The sequence below is a fragment of the Dendrobium catenatum genome, unplaced genomic scaffold, assembly GCF_001605985.2.
Source record: "Dendrobium catenatum unplaced genomic scaffold, ASM160598v2 fragScaff_scaffold_847, whole genome shotgun sequence".
Taxonomy (NCBI): domain Eukaryota; kingdom Viridiplantae; phylum Streptophyta; class Magnoliopsida; order Asparagales; family Orchidaceae; genus Dendrobium; species Dendrobium catenatum.
Window position 1 is genome coordinate 6,370,370 of NW_021319309.1, and position 27,500 is coordinate 6,397,869.

A 27,500-nucleotide genomic window follows, 5' to 3' on the forward strand; every position below is an offset into this window, starting at 1 on the left:
AAACCACTAGTCACAAGCTGGTTCCGAGTTATTCAATTCTCCTCTTTATGGGTGAGAGATTGACTTGATTGTTCTTAATTAGTGTTCTGTTAACTCCAGTTCATTCAGCTCATATTTAAGTCACTATATTAACACCAATTCATTTCCCTTTGATCCTAATTTAACTATATTTAAGTCTTTTGGTGTAATGGTTGAATTTTTTTTAAGAAACTTCACATTTAAGCATGCTCATTCTGAAGAAATTAATCATGGGATAGGTGATCTCATGGAAAGTTACACTAACATGATAAAAATGTAAGCCACTTAGGCCAAAACAGATAACATCTCGATATTAAGAGTCTGGCATGTTGCAAATGGTATCACAGTAATACACCAGTCAAAAGATGTGAAGTAAGTGTCATACAAGACAAAGTGTTATACTATGGGAGACACCTTGATCTTGAACCCTGTATGAGACAAAGTGCTATTTGGCGAGAGTCACCACTTAAACTTGTAGGAGCCACCTCCAGAATCCTATATTCCTGGTAGATGATTCTTGGATAAAGATACTAACGATGCCGTAAATTACTTAAGTTGGGTTAATCCGTGAATCTAATTTCGATACAAAGTGACCCTTTTTTTTATTCTTAAATTCTTTAGCTTGTTGGTATGCTCTTCTTATTTTTTTTTATCAATTATCCTATACTCTATATTAACAAGTTACACTTTTTTTATTAAAACATGTTATTAGATCTGGCTTGGGTCATCCTGGTTAAAACATGTTATTAAAACATGTTGGTATGCTTAAATGTTAATGAACAATCTAAGAACAAATGGTTTTTTTATGAGTAACCCAATGAAGTGTTATTGAATTTTGATCAAATTTATCAAAATGCCACTAAAAAAACACTTCAAATATATCATAATTCTTCATATGAATGAGTTTGAAGAGAGCTTGGAGATCCAAATAACTCTAATGCTTTACTTGACATTCTATGGTGATGATCATTATTAGTTATCACAGTCGATTAATTGTGGTTGTTTGGCCACCACCATGTCGTAATGTAACTATTGTCATCTGATCATCTTTGACTTGCCATCACAAATCTATTCACCATTGACCAATTATCATCATTTAACTATTTTCACACGACCATCATTAAATGATTGCCATTACTTGACCATAATCATTTGATTATTGTCAACCGACTCATACTATCTAACTATTGCTACAATTAAGAGAAGAACAGACTCTTGCCATCTGTCTACACATTATATCATTTCATCAGAGTCAAACCTCGTGATTTTTTTTTATTTTTTCAGTTTTTCATGTAAAAAATTTAGTGTTTATTATGTTCATTATTATTATTATGTATGTTAGATCTTTGTAAGAAATTAAGATATAAAAAAATTCTTTATAATGGTGAATTTCTATCAAGCAATAATTATAATTTAGGACTACATCTACTCTTAAGTTATGTTAATTTGATTAGATGCGTTGCATTTTGCTTTTTCAATAAATGATAAAATTTTCTTCTTTAGCCAACGAGATTTTTGACATGCACCATACAAAACTGTTAACCTTAGTTAATATGAAATATTTAACCTAGATATAAAACTTTATTTTACACTTATAAATTACTTCAGACGATTTAAATGTTTTGATGACGATGCAAAACTGGAGAAATAATTATAGTAACATTATTATAATAATAATTATTATATAATTTAAATTCATCACAGAAATTACCCCATGAGACATAGCCCAATTTCAAGTATTAATTAATTTAGAATCGTAATATAATATTTTGTAATTTCATGGTCAACTCATGAACAGAATGAGCAGAGGAATGAGTGCGAATAATACTGCATTATTGTCCCCATAATGTCCAATTAGATTAAAGGGCAATGACAACAGACCCACGGTTCCCAGTATCTCGAACAGCCATCACTCTCTCCTCGTTCCCTCTCTCTTTTCTTTGTGATAGCCGCCACACCAACGATGGATGAGATGTACGGCCTCCAGCCGGACTCCGCTTTCGCGGCGGCGGAAGACCTTCATGGATTGATCGCCGCCGCCGGTTATGGCGCAGCGGCAGCTGCGGCCGCTGCGGAGGAAGAAATGAAAGCCCGGATTGCTTCGCATCCACGTTATCCCCATCTCCTCGAAGCCTACATCGATTGCCAGAAGGTCAAATCCTATAATAAACTTCGTCTCCTTCACTGAAAAACAGATTCAATTATAAATTTTACGCCTTTTTTTGTTAAAGTAATGAAGGTGGGCGCCCCGCCGGACATAGCGTCGCTGCTCGAAGATATACGGCGGGAGAACGCCGGCGGCGAGAGGGTCGCGTCGTCGAGCGTCATACTCGGCTCGGATCCCGAGCTGGACGAGTTTATGGTTTGCTTTCTTAAAAAAAGAGTCATTTTTTTTCCTGAAAGGTAATTGTGTTTGATGAGTTCAGTTGCGGTGGCCTGCAGGAGATGTATTGCGATGTGTTGGTGAAGTATCGAAGGGATTTGGAGAGGCCGTTCGATGAGGCTACTGCTTTCCTGAACACCATGGAGGTTCAGCTTTCTGATCTATGTAAGCCTACTTGTAGACCGGCGCTTGGACCTTACGTCTCCGGTAAGCAAGCTGTTCTATCTCTTTATCTTATATGCCTATCTCTGAATACTATTTTGGTCTTGATATTGTTGCCTTTTGTTCAATGTGGAGAGAAAGAGAATGAAAGAGAGAGACTAAATCGTGGGAATGTGTTCGTTATGGTAAATCTCTTCGACCATGCACTGCAAATGAAGCTCTCTCTCTCTTTCTCTCTATCTCTCTCTAGTTTCATGGACTACTTGTCGCTGCCTGAGTTATTCTTTTTTGTCTTATTACGACCTTTTCCGTCTGTTTCGCTGATTGCCATTTCCCACGCTGTCACGATATTTAGCTTCTGTGGTTTTGTTTTTGGAACAAATTAATTGATATTTGTTAAATCTCTTAACTGCGAAAATGTGGGAATTATTTCCGCATTTAGACGTATTCATTTTTTAATTTTTTTGTCAGGGCAGGTTTAAAGTTGTTAGATTTGTTTTGAGATTGGTGCAAGGATGAGAAATCAAATAAAAGAGAATTTTTTTTATCAGAATATTCTGATATTGAAGATTTTCTTTTAAACTAATGATGATTAAAGCATCTACTAAATAAAATTATGTATTTTGTTTTTATTGAAACTCCTCATTAATTTATTATTCATTCATGTTACTCTGATACACAACGAATGAGAATTTCCTGCAAGCTTCTGATGACATCACTGTGTAGCTCTGTGCTTTACCACAGGAACTTGAATGGGTATGGAAGTACTTCCTTTCGTTGTATTGAAAATGTTTTGCTGCTTAATTTATGACCTAAAATAGTTTCAGAGCCATTAAATTGCTCAGAATATATATTATGACTAGTGGGAAGATAAAGGCAATCTTGGGCGCTATGAAATCACTTTGCTATGAAATTTTGTGCTTGGCTTTTACGTTCTTTTGAAGAAATTTTTTTTTTTTTTAATTTTCTTATGGCAACACGGGAATTGTGTGATGTCCCATTAATATTAGTTACTGTTTGCAATCTTGTGAGTTGTTTAGCACATGAAATGTTCTTCTTTTTACCTCAACTTGTCTGCTGATTTACTACTGCATAAGTTACTTTAGTCTCCTGTTGTAAATAAATTGCATTCCTCCTTTTCCAGCTTTGGAATTTAATACATTTTCTCTTTTTATTTGGAAGAGCAATGCTTTTCAGTCTCTCAGTGTGAATACTGTTTCAAGTTTTAACACATTCATATGTACAACAACATCAACATCATCATCAAGCATTTGTCTCACTACGAGGGGTCGGCTACATGAATCCTTTTTCTCCATCCTACCCTATTAAAAGTCGAATTTTCGTTTGAATCTAATGAAGAAAGATCATGTCTAGTATTTTCTGACCAAGTCTTTTTAGGTTTATCTGTACCTTTCTTAACATAAGTCAAATCTAATATCTCTACTTTCCTAACTGGGTCATCGGAAGGCTGCCGTTTTATGTGACCAAACCATCTATATGTAGCATATTATAAATAAAAATTAATTTAGAATATTAGAAGATGGTCAGTCATAATACTTTGTATGATATGTTAGATAAAGAGAGTTGTAGATCCATACAGATCAAGTGTTTATACAACTCATCTTGGTATGTTAGTTTGGTATTTTGGCTTACCAACTAAGAGGTCTTGGGTTCGAGTCTTGCATATGTGATGTGTGTGTTTTCCTTAATTGGCCTCTATGTCCAAACAAAAAAAAAAGTGTTTAACTTGGGGCGTGCTGCTTCATTTAATTCGGGGAAGACGTGTTCTTCTTTTCCTTTGTTGTTTACATCTTGTGTTGTTTCATTTGGTGCATTCATTGAATCATTTCTTAATGTTGCTGGCTTGCATCTTCTTCCTGTCTATAAAACCATGCAATTAAAGCCATTTAAACTCTATTTATATACAGTGCTTCACATCAATTTGTCAGGGATATCACTTTTTTTTTTAATATTTTTTATTTCACTTTATCTACATTTTATAATGAAGTTGAAATATATTTGGTATTTAAAATAAGTGTTGTTTTTATTTTGTTGCATAAGGTGGTGATGATCAGCGACGATGGCTGTCGATCATGGTAGTGATCGATGATCAGTAGCTGATAGTGTAGCCGGCGGGGTATTTGGGGTGATTTATTATAAAAAAATGAAAACGCCTATTAAACACTTAAGAGTTTGTTTTGAATATTTAAAAAAAAAATCATTTTGCTTTAAAAAAAAATAGAAATAGCTAAAAACACAAGCCAGTCTTGTTTTTAATAAAAGAAAATAAGAAACAAAAATAAAAGTGATCCCAAAGGGCCTCTTAGGTGCTTCTATCTACTGCTATTTCTCAAAATGTTTATTTAGCTTTTTTAAACTCCCTTTTTTTGCAAATATTGATCAATGTATATAATTATATTCTTATTATTACTAGTCTTAGAAGTAAAATATTTATACGTGTATTTCCTTCTATTAATATTTGCAATACTTTTAATCAATAATAGTCTTATAATATCTTTGATTTTTTTTGGGCCTTTTTATTTATATTTAATGATATGTACCTCTCTGTCTTGTGATGTCTTCACAAGGAGAATTTTTCTTTGCGCAAGAAATAAGAAAATTTCTTTAGTCAAGCCAACGAGAGTAATTGTACTATATTCTACTATTACAGTATTTGTTCCAACTTTCACATATCATCGTGTATCTCTGTGCTGAATGTATCATCATATCTGTGATAATAGATGTAACATCAGGTTTGATTACTACGTTAGAGTGACACATACCCAGTTTTTGCTGCCAGTTGAATAAGAAAATACAGTATATGTGGACTAACAGAAAAAATATGCACTGGGCAACTGTTAACAAATACTAATACATACACACAGAAACTGTTATAGTTTGAATCAAATATACAACCCTTTTGAACTTAACAGCAAACACATCTTACTCAAACACTAAGGTGTAAGATTAAAAGGTTATCAAATTCTCTAACTTTTATAAGAACTCGCAACGTACATTATGAGTTCTATAATTTTTGCAAGAACTCGCATTCCAAATTATGTAATAGAAATCGAAACTAAAAGTACGAATTTACATAAATCTTAAATCCTCAAGATCTTAAACATGATGATTTTCACAAGATTTTAATCGGAAGAAAACATACCTTTATTCATGTTGAATTCGTTGAATCCAAACTACGGTTTTTGTCTCTTTTTCCTTTCACTTTCTTCTTTCATGAGTTAATTCTCTATGGAACAAACTAACCGGCCCCATATAATAAATATTTCATAAGTTGAAGTGTTGTAACTGTTTTGGTAAAAAGTTGTTGTGAAATGATTAGTGACTAAATAATTGAAATGAATATAATAAATATTTCATAAATAATAGATAATTAATTTTAATTATAAATGTATTTATTTATTAAATAAAATAGCTAAATTTTATGTCGCTACTTCTTTGGGAAGTCATCTAAACTACCATTCTTCATAAAGTTGTTTGTTGAAAGATGAATTTTTTTTACATAAGTTAAATTAATGAAGTACCTTAAATTCTGTTATTGAAAGAAGCAGAAAGCATTATCAAATGGATCCTAGGTCATTCTAACACATACATGCATTTGCAACCCTCTAGAAGTGCCCCTTCATAGTTGTAATTTGGAGGGTTCATGGAGCAAGATTTGTTGGGCAATAAGTTGAATTCATGTCTATATATAAACTGACCTTTTATTGGATTTATTCCTTTTGGCATCTTAATTATGACTCAATGTTTAGGAGTGATATAATAACCCTTTTATTAACCAGATTGATTAGTACAAACTAATTGGATGCCAACACATTGATTTGCATGGAGCTAGAACATGTCTTGGGATCTAGCTATGCCTTCCTTTCTCAATGTATTCGTACGATTATATATATAAATAGAGAGTATTTTTTAGGGTTCTTTAAGTCATGCTTGGAGGCTTCCATAATATATATAACCTCTCAAATTAGGGTTACATGCAAGATTGATGATACGGGATATACCCTCTCATAAAATTCTCTTAAATTAAGGTTCATTTAATTTTGATTTGTCTCTAGCAATGGTGACTGTATGACTACAACAATTGGTGAGCGGCACTACTATTCTCTTTTGTTTAGCTGATGTTTTCTTATTGTATTCTTACTATTCAAAAATCTCTGTGGTGTAAAGCTTTTTTAATTATCAATCGTTTTTAAGTTTTTTTTTTTTTTTTGCTATTCCAGTGTCTTAGGCATAATTGAGATTTTGAAATGACTGATGAGAGTTTTCTTTTACATTATGCAAGCCATGTTCTTAACTCTTATATATTTTTATTGGGTTGAATTTTATCTCATAACTTGTCACTATAGGAAAATGGCTTGTTACCGGCGGACAAAATTTGCTGGTAACAAGGGAAATCTACGGAAATTTTGAATTTTCGGTGGATATCCGTACGACGATAATTCGCACGTCAGAAAGTCTTTATTGATGCCAGAAAATTTTTCGGGGCAATTCCGGTGAAAAAAATGCAGGTTGCACATTGTTTTCTTCGAGTGAATTTTGGCATTTTATTCGTCGGTATTTCCAGCGAAAATGTTGCACTGGTATTACTGGCGAATAATCCACCGCCATGTTCCACCAGATTATTATCAACGAAATTTTTCCGCGAGACTATTGTCGTATGCATAGGCTTGCGAACCCAAACCATAATCCCTTCCATGTTGCAATCCTTCTACCGATTGCGACCAAATGTGGCAGTCAGAATATTCTGCTGATCCACTAGAAGAACCCTGATCACCAGCTACAACCTGGCTCTCTTGAAGCCGTGTATAAACGTGGAAGGCGTGTATAAACACAGTTTCCGCTAGAGATATTTCCAACGGATTTACCAATAGGGGGTACCTGTGTGAAAATGTATAGTTTGTGCTGGAGATATTTCAAGCTGATTAACCGATTTTCTTGATGTGTGAAAACGTAGTTTGGGTGACAATACCATCTAAGACAAATTTCTCGCTCTCTCTGATCTTATCTTCCATAAGAGCTTCTCCAACATTTTCATGTATATGCTCATTTCGTATCTTGTCCCTAAGAGTAAAGCTAGCCAGTCATTAGCATTCTAATCTCTACCGGAAAATACGTTTGAAATTTTGCCGTAAATTTACTGGCGCATATTATGCCGTTTAGTCCGCCGTTTTTACTACCGCATCTAAATCCGCCAGAAAGTTTGACGGTAATAAAATATTTTCCTGTAGTGTGTCAATTTAGAATCCATTAAGTTGAACCTCATAAAAGTTGAACCTCATAAATTTTAGTGTCCATTTTTTGTGTTTGTGTGTGTTTTCTGTGGTACATCATTTTTTATTTTGGTGAGCTTTTTGACATTCTTGTTTTTTCGAACGAACCGTTGGTTTTGAGAATTGATTGCCCTAAAATGTCAAATTGAGAAGTTTTTTTTTTTTTTTTGGACTTGGAAGAATCAAAATTTTTGTAGCAATCTAGTTATGCTCGAAAGAAATCGTTGAAGATAAAACCAAGATGAGTGATTATGATTCATGTTGAAGCAACACATCTTGGACTAATTTCAAAGCACAAGTTATTTTAGTGCTAGGTCATACCAATATGGCAGTTAGGGTGAAGGAACCACTATTATAGAGATATACAAATTGTGGAAAGTGCATTTTGAGTATTGATGGATTAATATTTGTGTGGAACAAGTGTATTGAAGATCTACCAGTAATGGTCTGCTTAGCTTTAGGCTTATCTAGACTTTTTAATGTGGCATGATATTAAGCCCTTCAGTTTTTAGGGCTTAAAGTGCTAGACTTTGAGAGGATATTAAAATTTTCCACAATATTAAGTTAGAGGAGAGTTGGTGCTTATGGTTCAATATTTTGAAGAGCCACCCCTTTTATAATTAATTTGATTGAATCAGAAGGATATGATGAGTGTAAAATGCTGATCAATAGTAATCTATAACAAATCTTAGGATATGGTCCTTTCTCATATGGAGGTCCGTATTATAGGGTTTTTGGAGCCATGATTGGAGTTTTTCATGATAAAATTTCTCTGTTAGAATTTTATATAAGATTGAAGAAGCAAGACATACCTTAATGGCTGGGATTTCTTGATTTGAAGTTTTCCTACTTTTATTTAGCCCCGCTAGAAAGATTATAGCATTATCAAACAAGATGAACGGTGATTTTCATTAATTTTGTTTTTATGCCCGTTATCTTGATTAATGATAATCATTTTGTATTTGTGGGTATCTTTTGGACATTTTCTTAGTTGTGTATGATTTCAATTGTTTCAATGTTGGGTAGAGCTGGTACTGGAAGACTCTTTATGGCTATTGTTTCTTGATTTTTGTGTTGTATTTTGTCTCTATTGTTATTCGTATTTTGCAACATGTGATCCTGCTGTGACATCTGCATTGTCTTTTTCCGTCCTATTATAACGAGAAATTATTATGTGGATTCCGGATGGGAAGAAATATCCGGACATAGGAGTGTACATACAGTGTACATATTTGTATACAGCGTGTATCAAATTTCTGTACAGGTTGGGTGTACACTCACATGTACGGACGGTTCTTCCCGTCTGAATTCCACATAGAATAATTTATCCTATTATAACGTGACATTTTCTATATTTCATTGAACCTTATTATAGTATCAAGCTGCTTGCGTCTTTTTTGTGCATCCTTGTTTCAGATCCTACGTAGTGATATAAAGACTTCTTGTTATAATAATTGCAGATAGTTAGTTGTTCATCCTTGCTCATTCATGCAAGATAGTTGCATGTTGTTGTTTGATCTGAATAGGTGCAAATGGGTCTTAGGTTCTATTTGGCCATTCATTGCAGCAGAATTGTCTGTTCTTGTTTGAGAACTGCATAGTTGATCCAGTCTGTGTTAACAACACTTAAATTTTCTATCACCAAACTCTGAAATGATCAAACAAGTTAAGACATTGAAGTTTCTGCTCTTTTGCCAATTTTCCAGCCTTTAAAAGCTTTACATGTTCAACAACTTCCAGACAGCTTGCCAATTATTTAAAATCCATGTCTGTGTTCTGTTAATATATATATCGATATATTCGCCTTTAGACTTCTGCTGCAATGTAATATTATGGTGGTGGGGCTTTGTTAATTATTGGCTTCTTGTTGAACAGTCCTTTTTAGAGTAAACTAAAGTTCTGACAGATTTATAATTAGGCTTGGCATGCATTTGCATGCAGGACCACCTAATGCAGCTTCTAGAGTTCTTCATGCTTGAATGAGGGTTGATTCTTTTAATTTTGTTATAATTTCTATTTATTTTGTTTCTGTTTTATTTTTTCTTTGTTTTATTCTCTTTTAAAATAATTATATTTGAATATATATTTGTTTTTTGTGTTGATGTATCGAAAACTAGTGAATTTACTTTCTGTGGTGTTCTTGAAAGTTTGAAAATTTAATTTATTTCCTAATTAAAGCACTTGAATTTTTTTTTGTAAATTTTTTAAAACACATTAATTAATTCTTTGTTTTTATTTAAATTGGATATATATATTTGTTTGTTTTGGTTATGAAGAGAGAATTATTTGATTGAATGCATGAACACAAATGAAAATTATTGTATCTGTGAGTTTTGTTACTTAAAATGACCTTACATTATTATGAAAAGAGAATTTGTTACTCCATTTTTGGCTGTTTTTTTTGGTTCCTAATAAATAATTAGTGGCGGCGAGAACAATTACAGGCATTGGAAACAGAAATTTGGCTGTGCCTCTCTTTTTGACTCCCGTAATTTTCGCCGGTCTTTGAACATTCATTGCATGTATATAAGCTTGCTTGCTTCGAACGTATATATCGAGGAGAAAAAATAAAAAGAACATGAGTAAAAGCAATTAAGGTGCAAAAATATAAAGAAAAATATCTGAAAGAAGTAATTATAGTTGTTAATTCATTATTAGATCAAGTACTGTTTTCCTTAAAGTGAATAGTAATTTTTAAGAAATGTGGGTTTCCTTTCATATTACTTTTTAGTTTCCTAACTGTACAGTGGTTTTTTGAAGCAGATTTGGTATGTTCATAGATAAAAATTTGATCTTTTTGAGTTATTGAGGCATTAATTGTGTGAGGGTTTCTTAATAAACATTGTCTGTTAGTAAATTGTCTTCTAGATAGCTGTGGAGAGAGGTTGAGGGAAGAAAAGTTTATTAGGTCTTTAGGCATCTCACAGACAAATAAAGGAAATTGAATAGTTTTCTCCTGATCTATAATAGCATTTTGATCCTGTTGTTTTTGTTTAGTAGTTGCTATTGGGTTCCTAAAAATGGAGTTTGGCTTAATTTAGATAAGAAATGTGAAACACAAAAGCTACTATGTTTAGAGCAACTATAAGTGGAATAGGGTCTGAATGTGCTAGAGGTCGGATAACTGTAGCATATAAATTGCTTTGAAGGTGATAGTAACCCAAGATCTATCCATATTAGATCCTAACCCTCTGTACAATGCTTCGTCATAGGCCGGCCTGCCAAAGGTTTTTCCATGGCTTCTATATTTTTTGCTGTTATCGTACTTGGTGCCGCTTTCAGATGCACCTCGTATCAGTTTCTGTTCAATTCCACATCCAGTTCCTTATCTTTTTTTTGTTAACAAAAGAGTTTTTTCTGATTGGGACTGCTTTCTTTCTGTTTTTAAAGCAGTTTTTTAATTAAAGAAACAGAAAGAAAGCCGTCCCAAACGAAGCTTAAATCACACAAAATGTTGTTTTAATGGTGGAGTGATTGAGACCATGCAAATCTTTGAAGCAGAACTTTCCATAGTTATTGCTTATGAACATAACTTTGACTTCACCACCTTGTTAACACAATCATTAATTGTTCTATAAGCTGCCACTTGTACTTCCACGTCAGATTATATCCTTCATTTCAAAAAAAAATTCTTACTAGTTCGGCCATGGCTTGTTTCTCTTGTTCTTCTCCATCAAGCCTCTGCCATTTTTGTGCTGCAACTAGCTCCATCCACCATGACATGATTTCTTAATAAATAATGTTTCATTCATATAAACTTAAAAATATATTGGAAGTCCCCATTTGTCACATTGTATGAAGGAAAGTTGATGAAATAAAGCGTTAAGACGCTTAGTCCTACATGCCTTTCTCTCTCCTCCATTATCGCCATTCCTATTATACCAGTCACTTTCTATTCACCTGTCACCTCAGTCACCTCGGATGTGAGAGAAAGGCATACACTGCACTGCACTGCGTTTCTGCGGGGAAGGGACAGAACATCCCGAAGCCTGCTACACAGCATTGCCTTCCACGTTACGCGGGTCCCACTGTTCACCCCTCGCACGTGCGTGCACTACACGGCTCCACCTTGCCTTTCACTCCTCCCATTTACCGCGGCCCCCGCTAATTTACCGCCGTGCCTCATTTTACTCCGGACAGCACGTGTGATGGGGGCCAACCAATTTCTGCACGTGTGGGCCACGAACGGTCAAATTTTATTTAGTGAGTTCCTGGCTAGAATATTTAATGTTATTGTGCTTGTCGGGCAACCATTGGGTACATTCTGTTCTAGTTGAAGTGATTAGTATTAGGATGTCGAGAGTCAGACGTCGATGTCGTTTATCAATCACCGAGAGAGGAGATAAAAATACCTTCACTGTAAAAAAGAAATAAAAATAAGAATATTCGATGATTGGGTATTAAGTGCAGATGTTGATTTGGTGTGTAGATAGAAAATAAGAATTTTAGTTTAAATCCCGTCAAATACAATAAATTATATTTTAAAAAAATTCATAAAATATTTAAGATAGGCATGTCCAATTTGTATTTAATATTTTTTAATCTGACATATATTTGGTGTGTCCGACAAGTGTCGAAGGAGTGTCGGACGAGTGTCTTGTCGGATACGGTGTCGGACACTGCACGCCTCTTTGAGGAGAAGTGTCGGTACATCATAGATCACCACTAATATGCAAAATTAAAAAAATATATATATAACATGTAATAACCGCCCCCATCAAAGACTTGACACCTCTCTCCTCACTCCAGCCTTCTCCACCACCCTAATCACATTTCTCGTCCACTCCATTGTCGGATCATCATCAGTTCCTAAACCCAAACACAGATCAAACACATCTCACCCAGATGCACCCCTCAATAAACTATAAAAATCACATAAAAAACAATGCCCTATAGGATGTCAATGATCACTGGGGAAGTCGGGTGAAAAATACCTTTGCATCTCTTAATCGCTTAAAGAAGCCTATCCAGATAAAGTAAGATCGGCTTTGCAAAGCACCTACCGCTCCTATGCCCCTTCAAATTCCCTCATATGCTTGTTCTTCGCCTCATTTGCCCCAAATGGATGAAAACCAAGATGATGAGAACAAAAAAAGGTGGGATAGGGAAAGGGGATTTGGGTTATACCTAGACTTCGAACTATTCCGCGTATGGCATATCCGCGTTCAAGGAAGCTTCATGGTCCACAAACTAACCGCAGCTACCTTGGTCCTTGATGCCGACGACAATGTTCCCTTAGTCGAACCATAGAAAATTGAACTAACTGCAGTGATTTTGAAATTGCTTTTATTGAAAGCAGCGATTTGGAAATCGCCCATGCAAATCATTGCATATACCAATCTATAGCGAAGGTTTACAAACCACCGCTAATAACTACTGCTGAAACCCCAGATTTTTAGTAGTGGCACTTGAATTTGGCATAGCAATAAATTGTCAAAGTAGCCCAAGCAAATATAGCTACTCGGCAACTCAAGGTGAAGTCGCTAGCTAGCAATTGCATTTAAACAATTCCTTCATTTGGAATTAACCATGAGTTCTCTATGTAATTTAATAGCTACAAGTTAGTTAAACTTATTCATTCAGTTGTAAGCATTTCTTAGATTTAGTTACGTAATTTTATTTGTATATAGTCCTTCTTGTAACATGTGACTTAAGCGAAACTTATAAATGGGTCAATGGGTGAGTAGGACACAAGTTGGATCTAAACATCTTTATACAAGATACATCATCAAAAAGTAACTTAATACGGCACAAATCTCATTGCATTAAAGTTTTTAGTGATATAGCTTTCTAGGTGTTAAATGCACCTTGATATATATCATGTTTCACAAGAGGCGTTACTTTGAGGACGAAGAGAATACAATGCCCCTAGGTGGAAAGATATATTGCTCTTGCCTCTTGCAACAAGCTTTTTATCGGCATAGCTTTAAATGTACGTTTTATATATTTTCTATGTTTCATGAGGCGTTTTAAATGTACGTTTTCTATATTTCATGTGCTTCTATGAGGATAATTTAGTCTCCTAAGATAGGCTTAATATTTAGGAAAGTTGTGATTTTTTTTTTAATTTATTTTCTACGTGATTGAAACAATAGAATTCTCTTCATTCAAGTGTGAAATATGGTGAGGCTAGGGGTGTAAACGAGTTGAGTTAAGCTTGAGTCACCCATGACTTGAGCTTGATTAATTAATCGAGTTCGATCTCGAGCTTTATCCTACGATTAGCTTGAAGTTTATTCTATGAGTTCAAGCTGACTCATTTATTATAAAAGGGCGGAAATGATTACGATTCAAGCAATTATTGTAATAAAATGATGAAATTATAATAAATTAAAAGAAAAATAATAAAAAAATTACTTCTTATAATAAAGTGAGATATATATTTTAAACCTTTTTGACAATTTTGTACTTAAAATCTTGTAAGCTAATATGTTTTAAGTGTATTTTATATTAATATTTTTAAATCGAGTTGGCTCACAAGTTAATGAGTCAAGTCAAGGCTGGCTCAAGCTTGGGTTTTCAGCTCATCGAGCTTGACTCATAAGCCATTTATCAAGGGCCCACCCCAGGAGTCAGCTTGACTCAATTACACCCCTAGGTGAGGCCATTTAAATGCCTAATATTTTGGAGTTATATCTCCCAATCAGGAGATTTCTCTAACATTGGACTTGTAATTATAAATGCAAAGAAACCTTAAGGATGGGTATTTTAGTTTTGAATATAAAGTGGCACATAGGTTGGGACTCATAGCTCCAAGTGTGGCTAGGCCGGGAATTTAATTAGACGATTTGTCCCATAGGTTTCATATCGTTCTTACGGCACTCATGGACTTAGAATCGTAGGATAAGTAGTCCTTGCTGATTAAAGATTCCTCATCAAATATAAATATATTTTCAAGTATCTTCTTAAAGCCCAAATAAAGGTTATTTGTCCTAGGGAAAATTCTGAAGGTCAATACAATCTATTTGGTTTCTCTACATTTTATATAAAGGTTAATGTCATATTAACTAGAATTGAGTTTAATAGAGCATTGATGTTTATTTGAAGATTGTGCGATCCACGCTTTAAAATTATTAAGATTTTTTATGTAGAGAACTATAAAACATGAGACTTGTAAATTTAAATGTAGAGAAGCCTTAAGGATGGATCTTTTAGTTAGCTAGTCACCAGATGTGGTGGTGTGGTTAATCATGTGGTTAATTCAAACAACATTATAATTAAGGTTTAAAAACTTGAAGTTAAATGATTCCATCTTGCCAGTGGAATACTTATAATTTATAGCCTTAAGTCTTTTTTGCTTATATACGTTGATATTAATATTTGAATTTTTATTAATTAGATTTCAATTAGTTTTAATTATAATCCCACTAGTTAAAAATTAGGAGACATGATGTTGGTTGAGATCTCCAAAGATTAATTAGATTTTTTGGGCTATGTTATGTTGGATTGGTCTCCTTTAAATAATGTCCTAATCAATGATTGAGGTCTTATTAAGAAGAGTTAGCATTCATGGATTGGTCTCCAAGGCGGCATTTACTTGATTTTAACTTCAAATTGGCCGTAAATGGAGCATGTCTAGGCATGGGCTCTAAATTGGCTAAGAATTTACTGACTGTTCAATTTTTATTTGGTTGGGAATTTAACAAGCCTTTCACCTTGGATTGATGATGGGGATTTTCCCTATTAGTTAACATAAATTGAAGAGATCTTGGACTCAAAATCCAAGTGATGTTGGGAGTCACATTTGTTTAGTGAAGAGAAACGGAAAATCACAGTTATTTGATCTTGATCTAATGACCTTTACATTGGCTTCAACCTTGGAGAAATGGTCTAATAGAAACAAAGATGGGCTTATTGAGGAACTCAGTGAGTTTGTAGTGTAGTTAGCTTGTCACCAGATGTGGTGGTGTGGTTAATCATTGATAGTATTCTATTTGATTAATTTTTATTATTTTTTCTCTATTAAAGCCATATTTTACGCGTTATTGAGTTTGAGATCTATTTATTTACTTTCGACACTCTTTTAAGCTTTTCAAACTTTCCTAATCCATGGAAAACACATTGATACTGTAACTTGTAGCTTAGTTGGTACTCTTAGGCAATGTAGAGCTTAGGAAGCAATGTAGCTTAGGGATATTTCATCAAAGTAAAATAAAGCGAGTGTCTATTTCCCTATTGTTGGAGAGTTAGGGAGGGAAGTAATATGCATGTCAAAGCATTTTATTTTTTCCAATTTTTGGTTTTTTTATGTTAAATCTTGGTGTCTTTTTATTCTCCTCTGCTTTTCTATTTTCTTATTTGTTTCGTTGTGATGTTTTACTTTCATCCCCAATAGTATTTATATAGAACAGATGATAAATGCCCATCAAGGTTAATGAAGAACTAAGTTAAGTAGTTTTCTAGCTATTTTAGGAAAGGTTTCAACCAGTGCAGTGATGGGATCCTATTTCAAGTGAGCATTGTGTTTGTTGCATCCTTGGCTACTAGATATATATAGAAAATTTTGGTGTCTTGGCATTGTAGGCATATTTTAGCATTATTTGTGAATTTCTCATTACATTTTAGTATTTTCTTAACATGATAATCGACTACTAGGATTTAAATTAGATCTAATTATGTTGTTGCACCTACACAATTTATAAAAGAGTTGTATATGTATCACTGCTTTGGTTTTTTCTTGGTGAAGAGTAGGCATTGTAGGCATATTTTAGCATTATTTGTGAATCTCTCATGACATTTTAGTATTTTCCTAACATGATAATCGACTATTAGGATTTAAATTAGATCTAATTATGTTGTTGCACCTACACAATTTATTAAAGAGTTGTATATGTATCACTGCTTTGTTTTTTTCTTGGTGAAGAGTACACAGGCAAAATCTCTTTTATATTGTTTCTTATTATTCCATTGTTTTCATATTTTACATCTTTTATTCCTTTTGGTGGAGTTTTTTTCATAGTAATGTAACGCAAAATCTCTTCAAACAGTTATGAAACTAATCTTATTCATAAAGATAAAGTAACCAAAAAAAAAGGTCCAAGTTGATTTGAGTTATAAATTATAGAAACTCTTTTATTTAATGTTTTAGCTCTTTTTTTTCATTTTTAATTTTTTTTAATAGATTTGATGTGGGATTAACCTCGATATTCTTATGCTTTAAACTAGTTTTATTTAATAATATGAATCATGCACTTTTTTCAAGGACAAACAACTCTAAAATCTCCCTACGCTTGTTACATAGAGTTTTTGTTATGTCTAAAGCTTCTTTTGGGATAACTTTTGTCCACTCTTTTTTCGTTATTTTCAATGAAATTTTGTAGAAAAAAGTTGCTTTAGAAAGCAGTAAGAAAGTTGTCCCAAGCGCATACTAAAACTTTGTTGCTTCTATAAGGTGGGAAAGTTGCCAGCTTCATGTCAAAATAGTATCCTTTTTCAACACTATTAAGACTAAATGCAATCTATTATATCATTAAATGCAAAATAACATTAATATTTACATGGATGTAAATTTAGAACACACAAATCTTTGAAGATTGCTTTATACTTTCTCATTTACATCTCTACTTTAGCATACACAATCATTTTTCATGGAGTTCTACATGCAATCTCATGTAGGCACATGAGCTTTTATTGATGTTGCAGCTATTTTACACGATCTAAGGAGAAACCATTCATGGAGCACTGGCATATCAACTGTGTTCTTTTTGTATGCAAGGCTTCTGATTTTCAAAACGTGTTTTTCACAAATTTAAACTGACTTTTTATAAAGTTAAATAGATGAAAAGTAGAATAAAAAGAAGGATAAAATTCATATTATGGCTTTTGTCTTCTTATCTTGCTTTACACGAAAGCAGATGAGGCTGTGGGATCTTCGGATGAGGAACTCAGTGGAGGAGAAGGAGAGGCTCCGGAATCACATCTAAAAGGTGAAGAAAGAGATCTTAAAGAGAAACTCCTCCGAAAATATAGCGGTTATTTGAGTAGCTTGAAGCAGGAATTTTCAAAGAAAAAGAAGAAAGGGAAGCTCCCCAAAGAAGCACGACAGATACTCTTTGAATGGTGGACAGCTCACTACAAGTGGCCCTACCCTACAGTAAGACCGTTTTTTCTTCTTCTCTTTTGGTATTTCGAAGTTTGAAAGTAAGTAAAAGTAAAAAATGCTGAAACATTTTCCTCTTGATTTTCTGATTCTGTAAATGTAGCTGTTTACAGACATGTTTTATCTGGTATATTTCATTAGAAAATCATGTTTGGATTAGTGGACCCTGTAATCAACAGTTTTGTTTGGATGAGGAACTCAGTGGAGGAGAAGGAGAGGCTCCGGAATCACATCTAAAAGGTGAAGAAAGAGATCTTAAAGAGAAACTCCTCCGAAAATATAGCGGTTATTTGAGTAGCTTGAAGCAGGAATTTTCAAAGAAAAAGAAGAAAGGGAAGCTCCCCAAAGAAGCACGACAGATACTTTTTGAATGGTGGACAGCTCACTACAAGTGGCCCTACCCTACAGTAAGACCGTTTTTTCTTCTTCTCTTTTGGTATTTCGAAGTTTGAAAGTAAATAAAAGTAAAAAAATGCTGAAACATTTTCCTCTTGATTTTCTGATTCTGTAAATGTATCTGTTTACAGACATGTTTTATCTGTGGCATAATTCATTAGAAAATCATGTTTGGATTAGTGGACCCTGCAATCAATAGTTTTGTTTGTTTTTCCTTATCAGTGCTTGAAATAAATTATACAATTAGTGCAATAATGAGTGCCTAAGAACAATTTCAACATGTGGACGAGTAGTGAACTGTACCAGCTCAACAATTTAAGTTATTTACATGGTATATTTGCATGAAGGATGGAGCCAGAGTAATTGCTTGTAGTAACAAGTTCAAATCCTATAAAACTCTTTGCAATAACATTAATTTTGGAAACTTTCAACTTAATTTTGCCTCGAGATTCATGCTGATAAGATAATTTTTTGAAGATATATAAGGCTCCTAATAATGTGGAACTCTTAGGATCATTGATATAACGTAGTAGTACTTAATGTAAGAACTTTTGCTGTACATGTACAAGTTTTCACGTACCTGGTGCAGGAAGCAGACAAGATCGCACTGGCTGAGGCAACAGGGCTAGATCAAAAGCAAATAAACAACTGGTTCATAAACCAGAGGAAGAGGCACTGGAAGCCAGCTGATCAGAACATGCACTTCTCCGTCATGGATAGCTCCTCCACTTCATCATTTTTCGCCGATGACTGACAAGAGCAGTTTTTGGCAACACTGACATTTTCTGACCTCCCAATAGTCCAACACAGTATACGTATTTGGTAGTGGCAATCAGGAAGATGACTTTAGTGACCCTGGATGCTCAGCCAAATTTGTTTGTATTAAAAAGTGATTCAGAAGTGAAAACATGCATTATGATATAAGCTTTGGTCCAAGACAAATTGGTTCATGGATTCAGGAAGCTTTGTTATTATATTGCTTTGCAGATGTATATGATTTATCAAACTGAATCCTGAATCCTTGTGATAGCTAATTATTCCAGCTTGACTGAGTCGATCAAAGTCTCTGAACTCTCTTGATGCAAGTTGCTAATATATTTTTTTTATTTTTAATAATGTTCTTCTGTAAATCTTTCTTTCAACCTGTTCATTTTCTTCAGCGATGGGCATCCCCTGGCCAAAATGAAAGAATGTAATTGAAGTATTTTGTAAAGCCTTACAAGGTATTTTGTCTTCATCAGTTATCAATCATCATTGACCTCTCTTATCCGTTATTGTTTCTCCATTACACAACTCTCCTTGGCCTATTGGTTGAGAGCTTAGGCTTCCAACTAAGAGGTTCAAGGTTCGAGTCTATAACTCTCCTTGGCCTATTGGTTGAGAGCTTAGGCTTCCAACTAAGAGGTTCAAGGTTCGAGTCTAAAAAAAAAAAAAAAAAAAAAAAAGAAGCCAAATAAAACAACCCAATAGTTCATAATGTTTATTTTCATATTAGGTTCTTTCAACTATATTAGGCCTTGTAGTTTTTCTTTTTTTTATATTTTTCATGTAAAGACTTTCGGGCAACTTATGAGCTTCTTTTATATATGTGCGTATAAAACTTTATTTAGTCCCGGATTAAATATCCTTATTATACTACATAGCTAAATAATTAATCATAATTTCAAAGATTTAGCTACATAAATTTTAATTACAATTTACTAAATGCCTAAAGATTAAACACATGAATAATTACTATATGAACTCATATTTTAAAAAAAATTAATTAATAAATAACTCATATCTTATCAACAATACATAAAAAAAAATATAACTCAAAATTCATATATAGTGATCCCACAACAAAAACATTTTTCATATTCCATCTTTCCATTCTTCCAACAATTATCTCAAGCTCTAACACCATTCACATAAATAGTAGCTAGCAAGTATTTGATCCAAACTCTGTTCTTTGCATTTGCATTGCACACAAAAACAAGCTCTCTTATTTCTGTCTTATCAAATCAATCTCATAACAGTTAGGTTGCTTTCTATGCCTTTCTGGCAATTAACTCTGTAGGAAAATAACAAAGATGCATGTGATCAAACGTGAAAACTCATAATATCATCAGTTTGCATGCTATTGCAGAAAATAACAAAGATGCATGAGCTGGAAATTTAATTTTTTTTTTTCAAAAACTTAGGTTTTGTTTGGGACGGCTTTCTTACTGTTTTTTAAAGCAATTTTTTAGTATCAAAATTTTATTTTTTGTACTGAAATGATGCTTTAAGAAACATTAAAAAATTGTCTCAAAACGAAGCCTTATACTATTAGAGGTTTCAAAGGGCTGCTGTTTCGTAGGGATCACATTTGGATATGTTTGTTTGTGGATAATAAGCATCTTCAATATGACGAGCAAAATCAAAGAAATCAAAATCAACTTTCAACAATGTTATCTTTCATGAGCATGCAATGCTATTACTGTAAATTGAACTTGAAGGTAATATGGCTTCCAAATTTTTAGGATTAAGAGGGTTCTTTAGCCTTCATTCTTTATTATTATTTTTAATTTATAGGAACTCGAATTTGTTGATATGACATGAAATATTTCATAGGATTCGGTGTGAGTTTTAAACTTTTAATATAATTTTCTAAGTTTAAAAATATTCAAATGATTTACTTAAAGTTTTTAAAAATTAATTAAAATATTGATTGATCTATGCATTTTACATGTTTAGTATAAAAATAAGCGTTTTGTATATAGAATTTCAATAACATATAAAGTAGAGATTGTATGAGCTCAAATGAAGTAGTATAAGTAATCTCGTACTTGTGGCACAAACTCTTCACATTCTTCCTTAATCTCCATGTATATAAGCTCTCATGTCATGGCCGCCAGCTACCACCAAAGTCAATGCACCACAATTATTATTGGTTCTTACCCCTTCTTCGACTATTGAGGGGGTCATAAAGCCAACTCTCATGAGTTTCCTCAGTATTTTATCTAGTTGTGATGAATCATCTTAAAATGTTGTGCTATTCATATGCATAAATTTGCACTTTTTGAAGCCTTCGTAACTTTTTACAAGGGATCGATTCATTATTTATTTATAACATTAGAATAATTACTTCAAAACTCTTTGACCCAAATGACAGTTTAAATGTCTTATTTTTACAGTATTAAATTTGATTTCTATTCTTCTTAGAATTATTATGACTCATACAAAACTTTTATTTAGTATTAGTTTTTTATGTTGGATTGTTTTCAAGAAGAAGAATACATCATGCCGTTTGATTACCATTCTTTGTAGGTTTAATTGTGATCCTTTAAGCTTCACGAAATTATTCTGGATCATTAAATCACTTATTGATTAGAGGATGATATTTTGCGAGTTTCTTATTGATAACAATGAGGAAATTATTGTATCATTTTTGATAATGATTGGAATAACCCTCCTAAATTTTATAATGACTTATTTTCGTAGTTTTTTTTTCCATTTATTTGAATTCTTTTAAACTCTGAAGCATAGAGAATTATTTTGAACTATGAAGTATAGAGAATTCTAAAGCTTGTACACCTTATAAAAACTCAAATGGCTAAAGTGGTGTCCTTAGGGTCCTCCAGCTTTTCCTCTTATTGATCACATGTTAAATATCATATATATTTCTTGCATTCAAAGAGAATTGTCTCACTCAATGTTTGCTAGCCACCAATGTTTGATGTTTTGCTTAAAACTAATGCTTAATGTTTGCTAGACTCCAACCTCCATCGTTCGCTAGCCTCCAATGTTCATAGTTCGCCAATAACCAATGCCCACCTACAACTACATTAAATGTATGTCATCAACTAGTACTTACAATATAACATCCACCATCATTTATTGCTCGTCATTGCCTACCATTCAATGCAGAGGCATCACCCAAACACGCACACAATACACACGCGAGACTCGAACCCAAGACCTCTTAGTTGGGAGCCAAACTCCCCACCAACAAACCAAGGAGAGCTGCATAAGAGATACACACCTCAAAATTCTTTTGTACAATATATAAAGCCTATTATTGCATAACATCTAATATCATCCATTTTATGTTCTCATTCATCTAATACTCATATAGTCATTGGATATTCAATAGTACCCTCAATATAGATCCTCAATTATCAATCCTCTGATATCCATCGATCATTTGTTATCATCCAACGACTACTATTGCTTTACATCAACTATCACCATGCATTAGTCATAACTTGACATCTATTATTGCTCGATTCATCCGATCTTTCTCTTATTGGCCATAAAATATACAACATTCAACTCTTTATAGCCATCAATACCAACACATTTGTATACCTTTCTTCATCGCATACAAGAGTCCTTCCTCTTAGTCTAGGTCATTTACATTGCTCTCTTTAGCATTGTTAGACTTCTTTAGGAGCTTGTAACTTAGCATTATACTAATTATTGGGCAAGGCTCCCTTATTTTTTTTAATGGATTTTATCCTAAAAAGTTTAGAGTTCTTCCTTTTTTATGTGTAAATATTTATTAAAAATTCAAAATTAATATTTTTGTGATTTATTTTTCACGTAATAATTATATAGGCAAATCAAAGTTGTGCCCATTTTGATATGTTATGCACACCTTAAAAATCTTTTGTACAGAAGTATAAAAAGACAAGAGCCAAACAAACAAGAGAAATAATAATTATAATAATTATAAAATTGAGTGCTTAAGGATTTTTTTTGTCAGCTTATGCAGCATCAGAAGATATTTTCCTAGCTTCGCTCAATTGAATATCTGCCGACAAAGACAGCAAATTTGGGTCCTCCGATCTAACTTCCTGCTGTACCTTCAGCTCTACAAAAGAAGAAAATCCTTGGAGAAGAAGGAAGAGGAAGAGGAGGAGGAGGAGGAGAAGAAAAAGAAGAGACCCTCGTGTATGTGGATAACAAAGGATGAAGAAGCACATAACGCCATTATTGATGTTCATGTTTCTCCTACTCTTCGTCAGAATACTGCATCCCAAATCTAAGGAAGAGAATCCAAAGGAGATCAAATGGAAAGGAAGCACAGATGATTTTCACCACCGGAGAATTCGGTTTGGCGGCAGAGGCGGCGGCGACTACGATGAAGGACGCAGAGAAGTGGACTTCAGAGAAGAGATGAGATTTGCGCCCACTGGCTCCAATCCCCTCCACAATTGATCCATGATGTTTTAATCTCTTGCTATTAATCTTATTCGATAACAATTGTTTGGGTGATTTGCTACATATATATAATATTTAAATTCACTATTTACATATATCATCACTCTCTTAATAAAAGTCACTAGATTTCATCACAGAAAATCTCAATGAGGAGATAAGTTTTTGTTTGGGACAGTTTTTATGCTATTTTTTAAAATGATCTTTTAGTAATTTGAGAATTTTTTTTACTAAAAAATTAGAAAACTCAAATAAGAAAGCTGTCCCAAACGAAATCGAAATCACGAGACTGGTGGCGATCAACAAAATGTGCAGGGTGACTTGATCTCCTTGCAAAGGGTCGCCACCATGGAGATGAGAAGCGGCATGATCTTGGTTCTTGGTGATCGATGAGACCGGCGGCTATCGTCAATAATTGAAGGACAATGAGATTTCACCAACGAAAGGCGATGAGATTGGCGGGGTGGCGATGAATTAGACTGAAACTTGCTATTCTTACTTTTATTTTAAAATTTAGAGTGCTATATATAGATAGTAAATTTTAGTTATTAAATATATAAATTATGTAATTTTGTGCAGTATGCATGTAAATCCCTCAAATTATTATATATATTTGAATTATACACTTAGCTCATGTTGCCTTTGTGTGGCATGGCTTGAGGGAATGAGGTTATCTACCCGCTACCATCCTCTTAAGAGTCTTTTGGCGATGTAATTAATCCCTCGACGAGCCTACCAGCAACCAGCCCTATAGATGCAGGACCCGCAGTTATTTTCTCCCCACTTAAGGGGTCGCGCCGCATGAGAAGGAATTAGAACATGGGTTGAGGGGTTCTCAACCATGCTCGACCACCAACCCAACTAAGCCCGATGAGATAATGGCTTGATTCAAACTTTTCGATAACGGCTCTATCCAGTCTATAACACAATTGCAACGCCTAAATTTCGAATAATACTAAGGCCTGAAGTTCACAATTTAGGCATGCAGTCTACTCACTGCTATATTTTACTGAAACCAGAGCCATGCATCTACCCTTGAAAAAAATTGTTGTTCTATTTACCATCTAAGTGCATAAGTAAATGGCTTTCATAAATAAAACCATATATGTATCTACTATGTAAATGACCATCCAATATATGGCATTGAATAGTCATGGCAACAGTCACGGACAGACAAATGAAAATGCATATGTTAGGTCTCTTCTGGTGGCCACTTGAGATTCCATGGCCAGCTAAGCTTAGCTATATTTTGTATAGTTGTATTGATGTCATATTTTTATTGTGTTTTTTTATTAAACTTCATTTGATAAGGTTTTTTATTGCTTTTTAAAATAGCTTTTTATTACAAAAATTAAAATTTTTGTACTAGAAAGCTATAACGAAAAATACGTCTGAATATAATAAATACCAACGAATTAGCCGGCGGAGTATGCACTGGTAAATTAATGGCGGAAAATATGCCGGAAAATCTATTGTAAATTTACCGGCTAAATATCCGCCGGGTAGTTCACCGCTTTTACCGGTGCATGTAAATCCGCCAGAAAGTCTGACGGTAATAGAAGATTTTTTCTGAAGTGTTAAAGCAGCTTTTTATTACATAAAATTTTTTATACTAAAAAGCTGCTTTAAGATGCATAAGAAAGTTGTTTCGGATTAAGTCTTAAATAGAAGTGTGTTGTAGTAAAAAAAAACATTATTGTTATATCATTGATTTTTAACACATTTCTCGTAGAAATATTTTTAAAAAAAATTGATCAGATGAAAATTGGAAACAAGTGAAACCCTAATTTGTTTTATGCAATTTATATGTGTAAGCAAGACTTAATTTTTGAAGCACCTGATTGTGCAAGTTAGATTTTGTGCAACTTATTCTACTTTCAGCACCAAGACAAAATTAGCTCATAGGTGTTATACTGTAATAGTACATTATTTGCTTTAATATGATGTATGTTACCTATACAATCGTTCTCAGATTTTGTTGCCTCTACAGATTGCGTAATTAAGCCAATGGAGAGAGATCCCATGGGTTGGAATTTGTGCCATGTCTCAGATAGGCAATGGTGGTCTTCTTGAGAGTTCTGTTGGCTTGGACGATTCACAACTAAGGATGCATGCATGCAAGTCTCTCTCTCTCTCTCTCTCTCTCTCTCTCTCTCTCTCTCTCTCTCTCTCTCTCTCTCTCTCTCTCATATATGATTTTTCATGTATGTGCTTCCTTGATGCATATGAGATATGAGACTTATTAGAATATACCTAAAAACAATCAACAATTTTATTTGGTTCCTATAAATATTAAATTTTTTTCATCCGATCTAGAGTGTAGGCATGCAAGACAAATGTCACAATTTAGGCCGCACAAATAATCGCTTGAATCAAACCATTGAGATAGTCCAAATTTAGTGATTATGCTTGAAGCCAACACGTACTACGTCTCCTATAGGTTTAAATGTATTTACTTATTGTCTTCTTGCTCCATGTCTCCTATAGGATTGCAAAAGATATTACTTCTTAAAGTAAGAGAAAGTATTTTCTTTTAGAGCCCTATGTGTATAAGCATAAACCTTTTAACTTTTACAACTCTTTATATAACTCGATCTAGATACATCCTAGACACTTTATATTTGACATTTAACTTTTGCATTTACGTTGAAAGCCTAAGTATATTTTAAAGATTGTATATTATAAGCAAAACATGTTAGTGAGAAATAAAAGTACAATGTAATCTTACATGCAACTATTAAATATAGTGCATTATACAGATAAAAGTGTATAAACATGTATGATTATGCAGAATACTAAAAGTAAATAGACATAAGATGCCCTCCAAGCATGACATCTACAAAACACACAAATTAATCACCGATCTAGTCTAAGTTAAAGTCAGTTGTTCTAGCAAATCATCTATAATGTATTAAGAAGGTTATGTGACTTTAATATGTCATAAGGGATTTTATTATTTGAGTTGCTTTGATTTGAAGTTTTTTTTTATTAGAGGTCAAAGGGGTTTAATCTAAGTTTAAACATTTAATAATTTAGTGTTTCATTAATTATATTTTAAAGTATTTGAGTTTAATTATTTAATTTTAAATAATCATATAAGCTAATCACTCCAAAGTGCAGAACCTACTAACCTCTTAATCGTATGACTCATAATATAATGCCTTCATTCTCCCATATAAAATAGAGTGATTGCATAGAGTCCTTGAAGTTTTATGTTAATATTTTGATTTATAAAATAGTTATTATAAAGAATATGTTTATTGAAATACTATAAATTACTTTGAAGCACTTAACTTCACATCCTAAGCCTTATAAATCAAATGCATATATGCCCTCCAAAAGGAATTAAGCATATGCATAAAAGGCTTTTATTTATTAAAGATTTATTAAAGTCCTATTAATTTAATGTATTTGTGTGTTCCAAAAGAATCAAACACAATGCATAAATTTCTTCCTAATTTAGTTGAAGTATTTATTAAGTGAGTTGATTTGTCAACTTTAATTATGTTTAAGTTGTTTTATGTAGTTGACTTGAGTTTAAGTGAAGTAATTTGAGTAATTTAATTTGCATTAGGGAAGGGGTGTAAATTGCACCTATATTAATTACTTAGGTTTTAACCTATGCAATAGAGGGGTTTTGACATCGTTTTCAAAACCGATGCAACAAAACCTATGCGAAAAATGCTATTTTCTGGTAGTGTTGGTTTTAATGTTTTAAATTTGAGTTAAAGTTCTCTGAATTTAGTTTACTTTACTTAATTTATTTATAATTTGTTAGTATCCATTGCATTTTTAATTATTTATTTAATTCCTTCTTTATAAAAGAAACTTCGTTCGAGGTTTGATTAATCAAATCAATCTCAAATGTTTAGATAATTGATAACATTGGTTAGAAATAACCCATGGATCAACCAATAAAATTTGGGATTAATTGGATTAATATTTGTTTTTATCTTAATTAGTTAAT

The 27,500-nt window shown here is 33.3% G+C and overlaps 1 protein-coding gene across 1 annotated transcript; it reads left to right on the top strand.

The window, feature by feature from the left end:
- The first annotated feature begins 1,898 nt into the window (after positions 1 to 1,898).
- On the top strand, positions 1,899 to 19,323 carry LOC110110822 (homeobox protein knotted-1-like 6). The gene is made up of 5 exons (XM_020842457.2): positions 1,899 to 2,170; positions 2,258 to 2,380; positions 2,461 to 2,608; positions 17,709 to 17,947; positions 18,939 to 19,323. Exons 1-5 carry the CDS (start codon positions 1,982 to 1,984, stop codon positions 19,101 to 19,103), a joined length of 864 nt encoding a protein of 287 aa, XP_020698116.1. The 5' UTR covers positions 1,899 to 1,981; the 3' UTR covers positions 19,104 to 19,323.
- The last annotated feature ends 8,177 nt before the right edge of the window (positions 19,324 to 27,500 follow it).

What these genes read in the sequence shown, in the direction of transcription:
- LOC110110822 (XM_020842457.2), top strand. Translation starts at nt 1,982, where the DNA reads ATGGATGAGATGTACGGCCTCCAGCCGGACTCCGCTTTCGCGGCGGCG. An exon ending in CCTACATCGATTGCCAGAAG is followed by an intron (nt 2,171 to 2,257) that starts GTCAAATCCTAT and finishes AAAGTAATGAAG; the next exon opens with GTGGGCGCCCCGCCGGACAT. An exon ending in GCTTGGACCTTACGTCTCCG is followed by an intron (nt 2,609 to 17,708) that starts GTAAGCAAGCTG and finishes ACACGAAAGCAG; the next exon opens with ATGAGGCTGTGGGATCTTCG.